At 43.4% G+C, this 19,117-nt stretch overlaps 1 protein-coding gene across 2 annotated transcripts in view; it reads right to left on the reverse strand.

Moving 5' to 3' along the window:
- FRMD3 (FERM domain containing 3) overlaps nucleotides 1-19,117 on the reverse strand; it is a 210,150-nt gene that overhangs the window by 93,970 nt on the left and 97,063 nt on the right. Inside the window, exon 2 of one of the 2 annotated variants that reach the window (XM_006263723.3) lies at nucleotides 13,310-13,414. The exons of the other annotated variant lie outside the window; for it this stretch is intronic. Coding sequence (XP_006263785.2) covers nucleotides 13,310-13,414 — 105 coding nt within the window. The remainder of the gene's footprint in view (nucleotides 1-13,309; nucleotides 13,415-19,117) is intronic. 2 annotated transcript variants of the gene reach the window in all.

Genomic DNA, 19,117 nt, shown 5'->3' on the forward strand with positions numbered 1-19,117 from the left:
CCCTTCTTTCAGAGGGATGTTCATGCTTGTGGATTAAGGTCAGGGAACATTAGGAAATGCTCTATTATCCTAGCTTGTATGTAGTCCTTATAGCTGAAACATACCAAATGTTAGACTCCCAACCTAAATAAAATCAGCATACATGATACTGTCCTTTCCTAAGAACCAAAAATGTAATCAAAACCAAAAAGGTGGGAAAGAACCAATGTTACATTTAAACATGAATGGTATAAGATAAGGTGATCATACAAGGCAATTATGGATGTGGTTTTGATCTAGTCCAGTGATCCTTGATCAAGCTGCATGGCAACCAAGGATGCTGTGAGAGTGCCACACAATGTTAGCACCATTAGGTTTATGAACATGAGTGACAAAATAAACCCAGAGATTTCAAACAGAAATTCATGGTTTCTGAGGTATTTACAACAGAAAAATTGTCTATTGCTTTTCTGTAGTAAAAAAAAAGAAAAGAAAAAAGAGTGCAAAGTAAGAGCTGGCATTTTCTGGGTGGTGCCTCAAGTCTATCCAGGGGTGCTTGAGTCTCAAAATATTGAGAACCACGGATCAAACACATCCCATAAGGAAAAAGGAAGCAATGGCTAAAACCAGTAAACTCCTGTTTATTTCAGAGGTGATGAGAAAAGATAGTCACTTTCAGGTTTTAATAATTCTGCAAGATGAACTCAGGTACTTACATAAAAATATTCAGGTTAAAATTTTAGCAGTAGATACACTAGGCTGCTTCACTAGAAGTCGCACGTCTAAATGAGCTGAACTATTGAGTTAGCTCTTCTAACTAACATAAGAATGTGTTGATATTCAAGTGTCACTTTTGCCCACGGTCAGTGCCATTTGAACTGAGATTTTTTTCTGTAAGCAAAAAAAATCTCCATATTAAAATAAGGTCTGTGCTTTGAGAGCAGCTGGTCAGAAAATGAGCTGTTCAGCTTCACTGATGCATAATCAACACTCCACCATGGGGTTCTTTTTAACCCAATGCATGCTAGCTCAAAAGCAATATTTAAAACAGTGTATAAAAAAAGTTAATGGACTTTCAAATCATATGTAATCCCTGTTTACAATATGGGATTTGAACAAGATGATCCTTGAGGTCCCTTTCCACCCTCTGATCAACAATATAAACAGTTTCGTCTGTCACAGAAATTTATAATGGTTGCTAATTAGGTAGCAGTCATCTAATTATAAAAAAATAAAATCAGTAATGACTTCCTCAAGAAGCAGCTAAATACAGCTGCAATTAGTAGTAGAGTAGGTTCATCATGTATGACTCGTCACAAAATTAAAAACATCCCCTAAAAGTATACTTCTGAACGTGTGCAATGTATTTATGCAAGACCAGCCAAACAATTATGCCACTTTAAATTCTGGAATGGACTGAGTGCTTAGAAGTGCATATCAACTGATCCATTTTTACTGTTTCATCTGTCTACTCCTGCATTAAGTGAACCTAAACCACTATAATTTACAGCTGAATGAAACTGGTAGTGAATTACTGCAGATTAGCTGACTGAGGGAAAAAGCAGACAGATGAAACAGTTACTAGTTCAGCTAAATCTGCTGTAAATCTTCTCGCTGTCTGCACATCCACCCCAGTTTTCATTGGTATAAGCTAGGTACAAACATTCCAAAACTTGAGATTGATTCAATCTAAATTACACGGTTTTCTCTAACCAGCATAGTTTAGATCAGTAATGAACAGAAGATACATTTGCCCTTGGGGGGTGGAAATCTTAGACCAGGAGCCACCATTTTTAAACCAGTCTATGTGCGCCAGACTTCTGTTCTGTTATGAGTATATGTGGGTTTCCTAACTAACACTTATACGAATAAAAGTATAATATCTGTACCTAGCCATAGTTGTTACATCTGCCAACACTCTTCTACCTTAAATGAACATGCTCAGTTGGTTTGTGGCAATATTATGCATGATAGATGCTTCTCCAGAGTTATATGAGAAATTATCTTGCCACTGCAATACTAATTTTGAACCCCATCTCTACCTGTTTCAAAAAGAAATACATTTCTCCTCCCTAATATACCACATGCCACACCTCATCCCAGGGTACAGCATTTCTTAAAAGCCAGAAAGAAATAGGACCTAGAATTTTTAATTCATGGGGTTTAAAAAAAATGTTCCTGTTGCTGACTTACTGACAATATCCTAGTGTTTATCTGACTCTCCATGTATATAAAATACTTTGGATTATAACACAGCAACTATTTTCATTACTCTTACTCTAGAGGAACACACTTTAGAGGGTTTTTTGGAAGAGGAGAAAGTGATTAAGGGGTAAAACAAAAGGATGAATGTTACAAAAAGCTTGTAGTTTTATGTAGGTTAGTCCATATTATGTAGTAAAGAAGTCAGAAGGACCTGAGAGTTCAGACACAAGGAAGTCACTTGCCTGTGTGTTCTCTCTCTTTTTCTCACCTATATATCCACACACGGTTAAAGGTGTTCCTGAACCCAAATAGATAGCAATGAGGAACTTGGAAAGTGCATAATACTAAACCATTTTATTACCTTTCAAATCCCCCAGAATTGTTTTTTCTATCTCTAGCCAAAGAAAACATCGTTTATTCACCATTTTGCCTTTTCCTTTTTTGAAAGACCAGCGTGTTGGATTAGTCTGGAATTTCCAATGCAGTAGGCCGGGCCTCAGAGTGCGCAGGACTTGGAAACTTAAAACAGCAGGTGCAAGTGTATTTCAGGTGTCAAGGCCAAATGCTAAAATTTGTTTTGCTGAGCTCTGAATTTCATCAGTTTAAAATTGTAGATTCTATACTTTGCCAAGCAAAATTGAGGGCGATTCATCAAGTAAGATTTTTGCTTCAAGGTTAAAGCAGCAGCAAAGTCATTTTTAGAAACTCAAAGTGTAAATGGGGGAGGGGAAAAGAGATGTCCTCCTCACTCTGCCAAGACAACCTCATTCAGGGTTGAGACTAATGCATACCTAATCCTCCAGCACAACTGTCAATGGCCTTGCTCACTTGCTTGACGTCACATTGTGAGCCAACAACCAGGTCTCTTACTCCCCTAGACTGCTCTGTCCCCGCTACTAGACTGTACCTGTTGTACTGTGCATGAGGTTGAGGAGATAGAAGGCTGTGGCATCATGCAAAGTTTCTATGGGACTGTGGGACCATGCTTCAGCTTAAAGCTATTCCTGCTTCTCCAAGTAGTAGCACAGCCCTCTATACCCCCATACAACCCTACAGCCCCGCTCCCCTAACCTCAGGTGCAGTCTCACAGTTTCCAGCACAGCCCCCAACCCATACAGAAGCCCTTGTAGTCTCCTTGCTAGGCCTGCTGCAAAAAGACCCAAGCTAGCTCTGCATGTACTAGCTCTCGAAGTGGAAGCAGCACAGCTGTACCCATGGGGTGGTGGGCCTGCATGACGCAGAGGGGATTCAGCCCATAGAGCACCAATGAGGTATCCCAGAGATAATAAGAAAAAGAAAAAAAAAATCTCCTTTTTACGTGCTCTAAACTGATTTTTCTATTTGAAATGACATCATCTGGGAATCCCTTTCCATTTAAAAAAAAATTAACAATGCCCAGAATTGAAATGAAAAATTCCATTTTAGGCCAAAGGTGGGGACACATACACACACACACAATTCCCTGACCTGAAATTATTATTTTTTCTCCCCCAAAGCTGAGAGCAAGCTAATAAAAACTAGTACAAAGATTATCACAGCTCTGGTCCTGGAGCCTGCTCCAACTTCCACTGAAGTTATTAGGTGTCTGCTAATCAGCCTTTATGGGTTTTGGATCAAACCTATGGAACTGAATTTGAAAAAAGAGAGAGACATTTCACCTTGTGCTGGAGTATACCATGAATGATCTAATTTTATTCGCACCAGGCTCTTTCATTCTCTTTCCTGTTCAGGCAAGTGTTAGAACTAAGCAATTTACTGGCTGCAAAACCTCTGAAAGTAAAGCAATTTGACCCCTATTTGCCTTCCCTAGGAACTGCAGCTGTACCTGCAGTGTCTCTCATTGTGTGCTGTGCTTTGAATTGGAACGATCTCCACTTCCAAGCCTTCACCTCTTGATCAGCATTTAAGCGGCACTGAGTAGGCACTAGTAAGGCCAGGTGTCTTTTGGTGTATTCACAATGCTGAGTGGCTGATCTGTCACATGCTTTTACAGCAAAAAGGATGAAAAAGGACACCTCACAAGGGTAAAAAAACAAAACAAAACACATTTTAAAATGCATATTGTTTAACCTGTGTACATTTCATTAGCCATCTGACAGGCTTTATTGTTTAAAGAAACTAACTGGCATATTGGGGCATATTGCACTCAGCTCCTGTGCAAGTAGCTTGAGGGAGGTAGGAAGCCTTCCTCACTACTTCTTCTGGCCCATTAAGGGGCAGGTGTAATTGCAGTCCCTGTGCCTGCCCCAAACCTTTGATACTGTTCCACAGCTTTGACCACATCCCACTCCACTGCTCAGACTAGGAACACAAGCCCTAATCACAGAAAGATTTAAGTAGGACTTGAGCAGACTTTAGGCATGTACCTTCAAAACTGATCCATAAAGCCCCTGCTCAGCATCCACCTAACCCTGGAGACATCTCAACATGGTAGAGGGCTTCCTTTGTGACCTGAAAGTTCCCTAGATGTCTGCAGATCTATGTCTGCTCACGCCCAGGACTGTACCGGTAACTAACACTTGAGACAGAAATTACACATAAACCAGTATAAGTGATCAGAAACTGGTTCAAATCTCTAACACAACCAAAGTTCAATGCATATAAACTGCTTTCAAAATATCCCAAACCATTTTAAGATAAACCTGGATGAATGCAGTATCACACTTAACTGATTTAGGTTAAATCAGTTTTTTGAACTTCTGTCCCAGATCCCTTCCAGATTCAAGTTAACTCACAGTCCCCCAGCATCCCAGGATGCTTTGCACCTCCCCTACAAACCACTCCTTGCAGGGTGGGTGGGCTAGCCTTGGCCCAAGCTGTCTACTCCAACCCAGCAGGGGACCATGCTCTAGCGCCCCCACCCCGGCTTCTGGCCTGGGCCACTGCATGTGGCTGCATTTCCCATATCAAAACTGAATGTCTGTTCGCTTGCTTATCAGTTCAGTCTCTGGAGCTTAAACTAACCTGCAAAGATTGAATCAATTCAGCCTTGGGCTTTTTCACTGTCTACACTTAGCCATTGAGCCTAGTTCCCACATAAGTCCCAGTGAGATCCAGAAACTAGGAGAAGCAATGCCTAAATGAGGTACGTGGCAGGTATGTCCAGAGCACACTTGCACCTATTAACAGCCTTAGTACTAACAGAGAAAAATTTCCCTCGAGACTTCAAACTGGAAGAGGCGTGCTTCTGTTTACAGAAGCAGCAGGAACAGTTATTTCATACAGTAACAGTGAAAAAAGAAACAAACACCATCTCCTTCACCCAAAAGCTCTCTGCTCAAAATTCACTCCTAAATCAGAACAATACAAATGCACATAACACAGCAACATAGCAACAAATATTACAGAAAGCCTACTGGAAATAGAACAAAACTTTTTATCAGAGTCTTTTTTATTCAAAGCTCAAATCCTAAAACTTTAAAGAGAACTCTCCTGAAATATATATAAACAAACCCTTCTTGGGGGTAGGGAAAATCTTTGACCCACAATGTAGTTCCTTTCTTTTGTTCATTGCCAAGAATAGACTAAAAAATGGACAAACAGTAACAACAGCTATAACCAGAATGGGGCACAGTCCAAGAATAATTTTGGGGTAGCTAGTAATGCTGGCATAGCCAGTGCACAGAAGTCTGAAGCAGCTATAATTCACCCTGTATTCTGTAGATATTGCCTGTAGAGCTATTTATCAGGAGGGAAGCTAATTCCTCCACATGCATGTCCTAAAAGAGTTCCTGGTGTAAAAGGTATGTCAAGAGCACCCCCATAGCAAGATGGAGGCAAAAGGAAACCTGCTCTTACACCGTGGTTATTCTGCATGTGAAGGCAGCAGTCCCAGAATGTGCAAAGTGTGGGCTAATCACCTCAGTACCCATACAAGGTTCATGAGTGAACTGGGACCAGAAGCAGTGGCAAACACAAACCCACCCAGAGGGGCTATGCTCATTTGTAAGGCAGTAGGGTTAAAACCCAGTAGTGTGGTCCAGCAGAGTTCGCAGCTTCAAACAGTGAATATACCACACCAGCTGAATGTGTCCATGGTGATGAGGCACGGGAGAAGCCCACAAAGCCAGGGCTCTGCCCTGGAATCTCTTCCAAAGCCACACACTCCTATTTAGCACATAACTAGCATAACTCAGGGTAACAAAAGCAGCAGCTTTATGCAGCCTGCTTCTAGTCTCCCACTCTACATGGCTCTGTGCCAGGACTGAGCTATCCCAATATAATTTTTAAATAATAACATTTCTGAATCCAACTTCTGAACCAGATAATTTCCTAAATCCAAACTCAGTTCTCATGGCACTAAAACTGTACCCAATTCCATTGCATTAGAATAACCCAAACCTCAGCTCCTATAAATTAATGTAATTGATAACAGCGATTCACACCACTTAAAGAGTGGGCCCCTAAACTGCATGCACCCATGTGTGCTGAGCCTGACAGGCTTTGAAGCAGATGGCACCAGATGTTTGCTATCCATGGAAACACACTGAGCTGTTTCAGTCTTGTATTACATTGCTAAGTGTGGGTTTGATTTATAAGGACACCAGTCTTTACACAAATTATTTCAATTTGTAACACTGCTGAATTAAGTTTGTTTTTATATTTATGTTGCTGATATTAATGGTTTATAATAAATTTTATTCAGTAGATGGAACTTTGTGTAGGAGGACAGACAAACATCTAAACACAAGCAAGGTAATGAGAAGCCTTTCAAGGCCCCTCTTGAATCGGTGCTGCTGTCTTCCCCTCCGCACCCCGCAAGTCAGTGGAAGACACTTTAGGTCTCATTATAGCTAACCTTATATTTTGCTACAGACAGGTGTCATTCCCTCTCTGACACATTCAACAGCTGCTGGAAACTGTCCAGTTCTCTTTCTTTCTGTTAATTTAACCTATCACCACCTGAGACTCAGGAGAACAGGTATAAAAAGTTATTTAGGCCAGATTTTCCAAATAAAAGAGGGGCTGCCCGCTGGTTCTTTCTGAAACTTCTGAAAGTCTCCAAGGTGCAGAAAAAAATTGTGGATATTGTTTTGTGTTCAAACATTGCATTTCTTCAAAAATAAAGACAAAGAAATCCAGTATTTAAGGAGGAACTTCTACAAAAATGGGTATTCACAAACTACTCAAGCTAAAGCTGGAGGATCAATTACACATCTTGCCCAGATCTACCATAAATTACGTACCCAATAATACAAATGGAAGTATTCCAAGGCACCTTATGCATTTATTATAAAATAGCTACTAGTAAAGTAAATACAGTTCATTACAATTACAATAATTCTCTCTCTTCTTCTCTGTCAGTGGAACTTGGAAATTATCATAAGTAAATTATTATCAATACCTAATTTGTCAGCAAGGCACAAACTGGCCCTGTGTAGAGAAGAACCTACCACCTTCAAGTGTCTTTACAAGGAAACATAAAAAGAATCCAGGCTTTGTAGGGATAGTGGGTTAAGAACCATATAAAAATAGTAGTTCTCAGTGCTACTGTATGGCTGACCCAACTGCCCCTGGAAACCTGCTTTTGTGGGAGTCAGGAAAACTCAGCACACCAGCTTTCAGTTACCATTTTATATTCGTAGGATTGAATTCACACAGCAAGTTCAAAGACGTAAAGCTTTGTTTTAAACTGCCAGGCACTCTCACGTGTATCCAGTGCTGCCCAGAGAAAATGCTGCCTGCTGGCAACACCACTGCTTTGTCAAGCGAAGACAGTCCTTAATATTTCAGTACAGCTGTTGCATCTCATTCTTTTCAGAGGCACATCCGCAACAGGAGATGAGACTGCACAGTTTCGTTTCTTAAGGCCTCTGTAAAATCCTGTTCTCTTGCATTGCTTCCCTCCTACCTTGAAGGGTTATGTGTGGGACCCTCCCAAGTCACCCCCTAATCCAAGCAAGTACATGACCAAGCCCATTCCCATTCAAGACAGTATTTAAAGCACATGCATAACTTAGGTGTTGTCCTGAATAAATTTAATCAATCACCATCCAACTGACCACACACTTCCCTTTTCTCCAAGGACACTCCTCAATTGCCTTAAAGTTCAGAAGATCTGGATAGGGCTTCTCTTTAAGGAATCCCTAAAATGCTGCTCCCTTCTCTGACAAAAAAAAAAGAAATAGCTCTGTTTGCCTCCAGAAATCAACTGTGCTGTGTCCGTATATATTCATCTTCTGCCAACTCAATAGCAGGAACTCAGACCCACAACTCTAACCAGAATCTCCAGGATGGTATTAATTGTATTCCACTTCCTTCATAAGGCAAACACTGCACTAGGAACTAACTGAATTTCTCTAGATCTCACAAGACATCTATTGGCAAAAAGTCAATAATTATATATCTAATGCTCCAGTACTGAAAAAGCTGGGAAGAGAATCATAACTCTAATAACTAGAGTTAACCTAACAGCATGATAAAAAACTGAAGTACTGTAACTTGCTTTTCCCATTTGAGGAATATGTAAAATGACTGAAAGAAACTGAAATGCAAATTGAAGGATTACAACAGAATAGAGCACAAAAGGGTGGGAAAGGAGATGTGTCATGTCATGGAGCTTCTAAGTAACAGCGGTATGTTGCTCTTAAGTTCATCATCCAGGGCACATGAGTATATGTCCCAAAAGTGTCCCCGTGTAGTTCCATAGTATTCAAATTCTTACAAAAGCTGAGGATCATACAAAAAGCCAGAATTTCTGGCCAAGTAGAAACAGAAATACCTCTGGTTTATGCATAAATAAAATGCATTCCTGTCTCTGTTAAATCTAATCTGAGGTACATTTCTTAAGTTTCAGTTCTTATAAGAGACTGATTGCATTGGTTGGAGCTACTGCTGAGGGGATGTGGGGGTGCTGACCCAGCCTGCAACAACTGACCAAAACTCCCTATGTGGTTCTCCAGCACAAATAATTGCCCACCCCAGAATTAGTATCTTCACACTATTGCTAGATAGTCTTCTTCCAGTTCTTATGTCCTGTACAGTCCTAGAATCATAGAAAATTAGGGTTGAAAGGGACCTCAGGAGATCATCACATCCAACCCCCTGCTCAAAGTAGGACCACCCCCAACTAGATCATCCCAGCCAAAGCTTTGTCTAGCCACTTCTTAAAAACCTCCGAGGATGGAGATTCCACCACCTCGCTGCATAACCTGTTCCAATGCTCCACTACCCTCCTCATGAGAACGTTTTTCCTAATATCTAACCTAAACTTCTCTTGCTGCAACTTGAGACCATTGCACCTTGTTCTGTCATGTGCCACCACTGAGAACAGCTCCATCCTCTTTGGAACCACACTTCAGGTAGTGGAAAGCTGCTATTAAATCCCCTTTCAGTCTTTTCTTCTCCAGACGAAATAAACCCAGTTCCCTCAGCTTCACCTCAGCAGTCACGTGCCCCAGCCCCCTTATCATTTTCACTGCCCTCCGTTGGACTGTCTCCAATTTGTCCACATCCTTTCTGTAGTGGGGGGCCCAAAACTGGACACATTATGCCAGATGTGGCCTCACCAGTGCTGAATATAAAGGGAAGAATCACTTCCCTCAATCTAACACTCCTACTAATACAGCCCATATACCATTAGCCTTCTTTCCAACAAGGTTACACTGTAGGATCATATTCAGCTTATTGTCCACTGTAACCCCCAGGTCCTTTTCTGAAGAGCTGCTGCTTAGCCAGTTGGTCCCCAGCCTGTACCGAAGCATGGGATAGTTCTGTTCTAAGTACAGGACTCTGCATATATCCTTATCGACTCTCATGAGATTTCTTTTGGTCCAATCCTCCAGTTTGTTTCGGTCTCTCTTGTCGTGGAAACACACACAGAGTACTTTTGGGTCAGGTCAGCAGAAGCTTTTATTTAAAAGAAACTACAGCTGTAGGGGGAGTTCCAAAGTGACATGGATTTCCCAAGCACTTGGAAGGGGTCCCCCCACAAGAGCAAAATCAGGAGGCTTATATACTTTTTAACAGTCGCTTACAACTCACGTGATCATATAGTGAAATTAGCATGAAAAGCGGCTATAATATTACTTCATTATTTCTTTGCTGTAATCAGGATGGGAATTTATGGGGGAGGCGAGGTTAGTTCACAAACCTCCTTCTTGCACCTGGAAATCTACTTTGTACATACTTTTTTTCTACCTTCAAGGCTGCGGTGAGTGAAGCAGTTGCAGAAGAGTTACAAAGAACAAACACTTGCCCTTATCTGTTCTACTGTACAGAGCCAGCAATTCTACACAAAGCGGTTATGTCATCTTATAACTAAAATAATCAAAGTTTAAGGCATATATTTTTTCTGATTCCACACTCTGAATCCTAATCCTACCTTACAGCAGGGGGTTCCCAACTGTTTTATACTGTGGACCAGCAAACTATCTAATTTACATGTTTAAATTTTATTTGCACATTTAAATTTAATTTTTAGTGGGGGCGGAGCTGCAAGGATCGGATCAGGTTGGGACACTGGGGGACCCTGCAGGGACTGCCCAGGAAGAAGGGGCTCTGTTGTCTTTCCTAGGAGCGAGCAGCAGAGCCACCTCCCCATCCTCCGCCCTGGGCATTTCCCTGCCCGCATCCCCCCACTCCCAGCCATGGGCAGGGTTGGGGAGGGGCCTGCCCGGCCTGGGCCCTGGTACCTGGTGCGCGTGTAGCACCTCACCAAGTGCAGCCATGGCGGCAGGAGCGAGCCGGGGAGCGCAGAGCCAGCTGCCTCCCTCCTGGGACTGCCCTGCCGCCCAGCTTTAACCCTGAATGTCATACGTGGCTGCCGGCGGCGGACGCCACGGCCCAGCAGCCAACCTGCGGCAACCCGGTACTGGGCCACGACCCAGTGGTTGGGAACCCCTACCCTACAGCATATCTTCTATTCCCCCTGAACTTGCTGTCATATGCAGACTTGCTGAGGGTGCACTCCATCCCATCTTCCAGGTCACTGGACAAAGATATTGAACAAAACCAACCTCAGGACTGACCCCTGGGGCACTCCACTTGACACTGGCTGCCAAACTAGACATCAAACCATTGATTAGTACCATTTAAGACAGTGGTCACCAACCAGTCGATCCCGATTGACTGGTTGCTTGTACAGCCTCTAACAGTTGATCTCAGTCTGTCAGGGGCTCCACAATTGAGAGCGGCAGGACACACGTGGTTGAGGTGAGCCACGCCCCCTGCCACCCGGGCTGGGCTGGGTGAGTGGGGTCAGAGCCCAGGCAGCTTGTCCAGGAGGCAGCGGGGAGGTAGATCCTGGGGTGCGAAAAAGTGATCTTCACCATAAAAAGTTTGGATACCACTGATTTAAGCCCAACAATACAACCAGTTTTCTATCTTACAGTCCATTCATCCAACCCATACTTCCTTAGCTCGCTTGCAAGAATGGTGTGGGAAACAGTATCAAAAGCCTTGCTAAAGTCAAGGTATACTATGTCCACTGCTCTCACTGCATCCACAGAGCCAGTCATCACCTCATAGAAGGCAAACAGGTTGATCAGGCATGACTTGCCCTTGGTGAATCCATGCCGACTATTGTTAATCATCTTCTCCTCCAAGTGCTTGGAAATTGATTCCTTGAGGACCTGTGCCATGATCTTTCTAGGCACCAAGGTAAGGCCGACTGAATTGTAGTCCCCCAGAGCCTCCTTCCCTTTGTTCAAAATGAGCAAGATGATTTGCCCTTTTCCAATCATCTGGGACCTCTCCCAATTGCCATGAGCTTTCAAAGATGATGGTCAGCAGCTGTGCAACCGCATCAGCCAACTCTCTCAGCACGCTCAGGTGTATTGTGTCCAGCCCCATGGACTTGTACATGTCCAGCTTTTCTAAATAGTCCCTAACCTGTTTTTTGACCACTGTCGGCTGCTCACCTCCTCCCCAAACTGCGCTGCCAGGTCAAGTAGCATGGGAGCCGACCTTGCCTGTGAAGACTGAAGTAAGAAAGGCATTAAGTACTTCAGCGTTTTCCACATCATCTGTCACTAGATTGCCTCCCCCATTCAGTAAGGGACTCGCACTTTCTCTGATCTTCCTTTTGTTGCTAACATATTTGTAGAAACCCTTCTTATCCATTGCTTGCTGCAACTCCAATTGCACTTGAGTCTTTCTTATTTCATCCATGCATGACCAAGCAATACTTTTATACTCCTCCCTAGTATTTTGTCCAAGCTTCCTTTTTGTGTTTTAGCTCGCTAAAGAGTTCCATCCTAAGCCAAGCTGGTCTTCTGCCATACTTGTTAGTCTTCCTGCACAGCAGGACAGTTTGTTCCTGTGTCCTCAGTAAGGTTTCTTTAAAATAAAACCAGCTTTCCTGGACTCCTTTCCTCCTCAGACTGGCCTCCCAAGGGATCCTTCCCAACAGTTCCCTGAGTGAGTCCAAGTCAGCTTTTCTGAAGTCCAGGGTCCTTACTCTGCTCCTCTCTTTCCATAGGGGAGGGATGCTCAACCCCTAACCAGTGAGCCAAATCCAGCCCATGGAGCCATAGCATCTGGCCTGCAGAGCTCTCCACAGGTCAGGATATTTGACAATGGGCACAGTGGCAAGTAATACTGGCATACCTCCCTCACTGCCAAGTTCCCAAAACCTGCACGGCAGGGTCAGGGCCAGGCCATACCCTTTCTCCCCACCCCATGCAGGTAGATAGGAGCTGGGCCATGCCCACCTTGAGTGTCAGCTCTCACCCACTAGGCAGATCTGGCCCACAGAGGGAAAAGGTTGGGCACCAGTGCTGTAGGGCCTCTTACAAACAGCTCCCAAGAAATAGTCCTTGCAAAGAACATACTATAGGAGAATCCAGTCAGTCATTCGCAGAACTAGAGTCCTTGAGCATAACCATAGCAACTCCACGAGTCACAACTAATGATCCTCTCTCCTTTCAATAAGACAGTGGCAAGAAACAGTACAAAAGTTAAAATAAAGAAATTATCCTGAAACCTGCCGAACGGTCTATTTCTGTTCATCTGCATGAGACAAACTGAGGGAAATTAATTTAATAAGCTTTTTTAGAAAGATTTATGGATTACAATGAAACTCAGCAGTAACAGCATCATCTTGCATTAGCACTTGTCTCTTGTTACAAAGATCAATATCGTGTTATTTAAAAAACAAACTTAGCAAGAGAGTTCATATACATACCCGCTGCTTCTCAGGGTCAACATATCGAATGCCAAAGTAGTCTTTTTCCAGCAAACTGTAATAGTTACAGATATGGTCTATGAGAAACTGACCTTTTGTCTCCCTCTGAAAAAGGAAAAGAATTTGTATTATGTTAATTTAAATGTACTCTGTACACTCATTATATGCTAAACCTATTACTAAGGAACTTTAAACATCTTATAAAGGAAATTAAGGCAGACAGGTTAAAGGCTTTTTAAAGCCTCTCTTTGAAGAGATGCAACAAGCAAAATATACTCTATAATGCTCTCATATTCATCCCTGCCGTCACACATTACCACACGCTCAGGAAAATTCCTGGCTAATTCCATAGTTACGCATTTAGAAAGTCTAATGCACACTGTTATCCAAGTGTCCAACGAACGTTATTTCCATCCACTCAGACTTTTCCCTCTGGACATAAGGATTTGATATAATGGCACAATGGACACCCATTCCATCACAGGATTTCAAGCTGTTCACATATATTTTTTTACATTCCCTAAAACATAAGCTCTTGGGGCAGCAGTCACCCTTTTATTACTTGATTGCTGAATGCCCAGCATAATGGGATTGTGGTCCCCAATTAATACCCTCGGAAGGAAGATTTGTATCGACAGATACCGGTTAGTGGAGCTTTCCGATTGGTAAAGTGCCAGATAACATGGCTTTTGCTGTAATTAGCTCTTGTATGACATTTTCCATACTTTCATCTTCAAGTGCTTTACCAACATAGTATAGTATCTTCTTTGTACATATGGGGTAACAGAGTTAAAAAGGTGTAATGACTTGGCCAAGGAGATATACTAGGCACTGCCCCAGATGAGGTGGGGTGGGGTCGAGCACAGGAGGGAGCCCCACGTGGCTCATCTGGGAGGCATGGTGAGGGGAAGGCAGCTCCCACCGCTGCATTTTCCCTCTCAGGGGAGGCATGGTGGGGCACATACACCCCAGACCTGTGTGAGGGTGAAGGCAGGCTGCTACTGCAGGCTGGAGCCAAGGGTGGGCCAGGCTCTTCTTGGTGGGGGGGTTAGGCCAGGGCTGCACTCAGGGCAGGCTGTGGCAGTGCTGGGTGGGAGGCCGGGGGCCTACAGCAAATTTTGGGAGTGGCTGTAGCCCACCCTGTAGCCCCCCTCTCAGCACTGCCACCACCCACCCTGAGCGCAGCCCTGGCCCAACCCCTCCACCAGGAAGAGTCCGGCATCCCCTGGTCCCAGCCTACAGCTGCAGCCCACCCTTTCCTACATACAGATCCAGGGGCACATGTCCCCCCATGCCTCCCCCAGGGGTGCACACAGTGGCAGGAGCTGCCGCCCCCCACGACCCCAGATGAGCCATTCAGGTCACTGTCCTGCACCCCACCCCAGCGGGGCAGTGTCCCCTGGGCAGTGTCCCCACACCCCACCCCAGCTGGGCAGTGCCCCCTGCCCCAACCCCTCCCTCACTCTCTCCCTCACTATGGGGGCCTCAATATGCCCCCCATGCCCCTTCCCCTTACCAGCCGGACACTGCTCTACAAGCAATCAGATCAATATTGGCCGATATGGCTCATTAATAATTGGCCATCAGTATCAGCTCAAAAATCTTTATCGGTGCACCCCTAGAGAAAAGCCAGAAAAACTAAAGCAAGAATGGTATGGTATCTCATCCCATTCTCATAAATAAATGAAGAGGCTCTGACTTAGATGTTTACATGATCCAGTGGGTGGCAAATTGGCTTGGGGGTCGCACCCAGAGAGTGGTAGTAGACGGGTCGGTATCAACCTGCAAGGATGTGGGTAGTGGGTTCCTGCAGGGCTTGGTCCTTGGACCTGTACTCTTCAATGACTTTATCAGTGACTTGGATGTGGGCATGAAGTGTACTCTGTCCAAGTTTGCAGATGATACTAAATTGTGGGGTGAAGTGCACACTCCAGAGGGTAGGGAACGATTGCAGGCAGACCTGGACAGGTTGGAAAAGTGGACAGAATACAATAGGATACAGTACAACAAGGACAAGTGCAGAGTGCTGCACATGGGGTGTAAAAATATCCAGCACACCTACTGGCTAGGAAATGACCCTCTCAGCAGCACAAAAGCAGAAAGGAATCTCAAAGTCATAGTGGACTCCAAGATGAACATGAGTCATCAGTGTAACGAGATCATCAGCAAAGCTAACCGCACTTTATCATGCATCAGCAGATGCATGACGAATAGAACCAAGAAGGTGATACTTCCCCTCTGTGCAGCATTGGTCAGACCGTGGTTGGAGTACTGCATCCAGTTTTGGGCACCGTACTTTAAGAAGGATGTGGATAGCCTCGAGAGGGTCCAGAGGAGGGCCACTCATATGGTTAAGAGTTTACAGGCTAAGCCCTATGAGGAGAGGTTAAGCAACCTGGACCTCTTCAGTCTCCACAACAGAAGGCTGAGAGGTGACCTTGTGGCCACCTACAAATTCATAAGAGGAACACAGCAAGGTATCGGAGGTGCTCTGTTCACCAGGGCACCTCTTGGGGTAACAAGGAACAATGGTGACAAACTGACAGAGAGCAGATTTAGGTTAGACATCAGGAAAAACTTCTGCATGGTGAGGGTGGCCAAAATTTAGAATGGGCTTCCAAGGGAGGTGGTGTTCTCCCCTACCTTGGGGGTCTTTAAGAGAAGACCAGATAGGCATCTGGCTGAGGTCATCTGACCCCAGCACTCTTCCTTGCCCAAGCAGGGGGTCTGACTCAATAATCTGTTGCAGTCCCTTCCGACCTTAGCATCTATGAATGTACAGTTATCCGTCCATATATGAACAATAAAAAATCTGAACAGCTTGAGAATCACATTTATACTTATAATGTAGAAACACAAAAAATTAAGTCAAATCATGGGGGTGATTCACATAAGCGATGGATTCTACTTACAAAAGTACATACATTTCATTTTAAACCTAACAGGGCTTTTTTCCCCCAATATTTAAAATAAGATTTTCTTCTGGAAAAGTTAAATCCAGGGGCAGGACAAACAGTCAATGAGTTTATTAAAATTATAGATTTAATTTTTAATCCACTGCATGATCTATCCAAAGAGTACTTTCTTTATTCGTTAGCATGAAATCAAAAGACTGAAGCCGTTATTGTCTTCAATCTAACAGTAAAGCTCTCTTTCTAAAATCAAATTCTATACTAACAGCTTTGCAGGAAAGATTTGTGGATAAAAAACTACAACTGAATTGAAAGCAATTTGTTTTATACAGTCCTTTTCATATTTTAGGTAATTCTAGATCTTTTTCAAAGAGCATGCAGATGACTATAAGTAGGATGAACATAATGGGACAATGTGAAATACAGGACACTGTCCATGTCCCCCTCCCCCTCCTCCACTGCTGCAGACAAAGGCAGGAACAGGGAACCACTGGTATTACTATTCAGGCAGCTGAAGAGTCAATGGCCTGTTAATGACCCATTGTTTCTTCACAGGTGCTAACAATCCGCTTTTTAATGGTCATTCCACTAATCAAGTGAATGTATTAGGGCAATTTTGCTGTCAGCAGCTTCCTATTTCACAGCTCCTGCCACCTCATGCCCTGTACCCGGGACACTCATTTTAATTTTCATCAGCAAACTGGCACCAACCTCCAAAATCCGGGACCTTCCCAGCCAATCCAGGATGTACAGTCACCCTAACTATAAGGGCAAATCTAATAGTTCTTATGAACTCAAAAACAGTCAGAAACAATCTTACGCCTTGAACCTGGGAAGATTTAACTTTGAGAACTGGTGACCAAGTCAGTAAAGTTCTTACATTCTACTTGCCAGTTGTCAGTTTTCAAGAAAAGAGCTTACAGTAATAAACACATATACAAAAATTTTTAAATCAGTTAAAATGTTAAACTTGTTAAAGCTAGAAAATCTAGTTATGGATATTTTTGCTTATAATGAAATTGGTAAGTTTACTATACTAATACTGTCAAATGCTTCATCTATTACAGTTTTAAGAAAAATGTGGTTTTTCTTCCAATCAGTATTTCGGACATTGTTCCACTGTATAATAAGCTTCCTTGGTGTGAAACATGTCCTGACATCTGGCAACTCCTTTGCTAAATTTCATCTCATTACTCAGCATTATGTCAACATAAGCTACTCAGAAGCATTTCTCTTCCTAAGCATTTACAAGCTAACAGGTACATGCAGATGGTTATCCTTTTCCACCAAGGGACTTAAGTGGAGTTCTGATTTGCTTTATTAACAGCTGCTTATGGTATAAGGCTGAAAAGACTTCAGCATAAGAATAATTTTACTTTCATGAATATTCACTAGGGCTGTGCGAAGCTTTGGTCCCTGATTCGATTCAGCAGAGATTCAGCCCAATTCAGTGGCCAAATCTCCAAATCTGACTTGAATCAAAGGATCCTTTAATCTGTCTGAATCGATTTGGAGAGATCTGAAAAGATTCAGCAATTCGGACATAAGCACAGCTTTAAATGTTTTTTCTACATACCCCTAGGTAGCAGGCAGCTCACGAATACTGCAATGCAGGGGTGCATGGAGTGTCCCACAGAAGCATGGGGAGCTCCCCAGCATGCTCAGCAGCAGACCAAGAAGTGGACCAAAAGGACTTCCGGACCACTTCCGGGTCCACAGAGGACCGCACAGGGCGTCCCCCCGCACTGTCCCAGCTCAGCAATTGGTGCCTCCTGGGTCTGGGAGGGCACCCGGGGATTCCCCACAGCCAATTGTCAAGCCTGAAGGGCACAGCGGGGGCTCCCCAGTGGACTCGGAAGTGGACCGGAAGTACTTCCGTTCTACTACGGGATTCACCACCAAGCACACACGGAGGGGCCCCCCCACACTCCTGTGGGACAATCCATCCGCCCCAGCACTGCAGCGTTCACAAGCCACACTGGTACCTCAAGTTATGTAGAAAAAAATTAAAGCTATGTCTATGTCCGAATCACTGATTCTCTGAATCAGCATCAAATCTTCAGATTCGGGTTCGGCTGAATCAAATCAAGAACAGTTATCCAAATCAATTAATCGAATCACTGTCCCTGATTTGGTCCAAACCCAAATCAAATACGGCCTGCTTTACACACCCCAAATAGTCACACATCTCATGAAGAGTTCAGTAGAAAAGTTACCTGCATACTCAAATATCTGCAAGAGTAGGCCTATTTTAGTCCCATTTTAAAATGTAGATTAGCTGTATTTGTTTATCTAAAGAAAAAATATGAACGAAATGTAAAAGAGATGTCATCTGTTTATACAGCAAAGAATTTAACACTAAAAGGGATACCTTCCATCTGAAATCTAGCCAAAATTAACAAAATGGGATCCAAGTTGTTTAGATAGCTCTACAGACAATATATCTGTTCCAGGAGAAACCAGTTTATCCCAGGACAAAAATCCAACCCTTTAGATGCTCATGTCCATTATCTTAGGACAAGTCCTAAAAAGGTTCACAGGAGAAGTGCTAACAATTTGTGTCAGGACATCACAAAGTGCATCTGAACAGCTGTCCTGGAATTGTATTACTGAATTAATAGCTGAGAAGCAGCAATGCATTCAGCCATTCATTAAACCCTAATTGAAAAGGTGATGTGTGTACATGCCAATCCCAGGGGTTTTCTGGTACAGGATAAATACAGGTGCAACTTGTCCCAGGACAAATGTAATGACTGTTCCTAACCTGCCTCCCCTCTGCTTTGCAGTTGTTTTGCAATGTTTTCCCCTCACCGGTTAATGAGCAGAAGGCCCACCACAGCAACAGAAAGAGACTGACTCTAAAGGGAAATCAATTAAATTGATTATATGCAAAGTG

Source organism: Alligator mississippiensis, chromosome 3 (assembly GCF_030867095.1).
Source record: "Alligator mississippiensis isolate rAllMis1 chromosome 3, rAllMis1, whole genome shotgun sequence".
NCBI lineage: Eukaryota > Metazoa > Chordata > Crocodylia > Alligatoridae > Alligator > Alligator mississippiensis.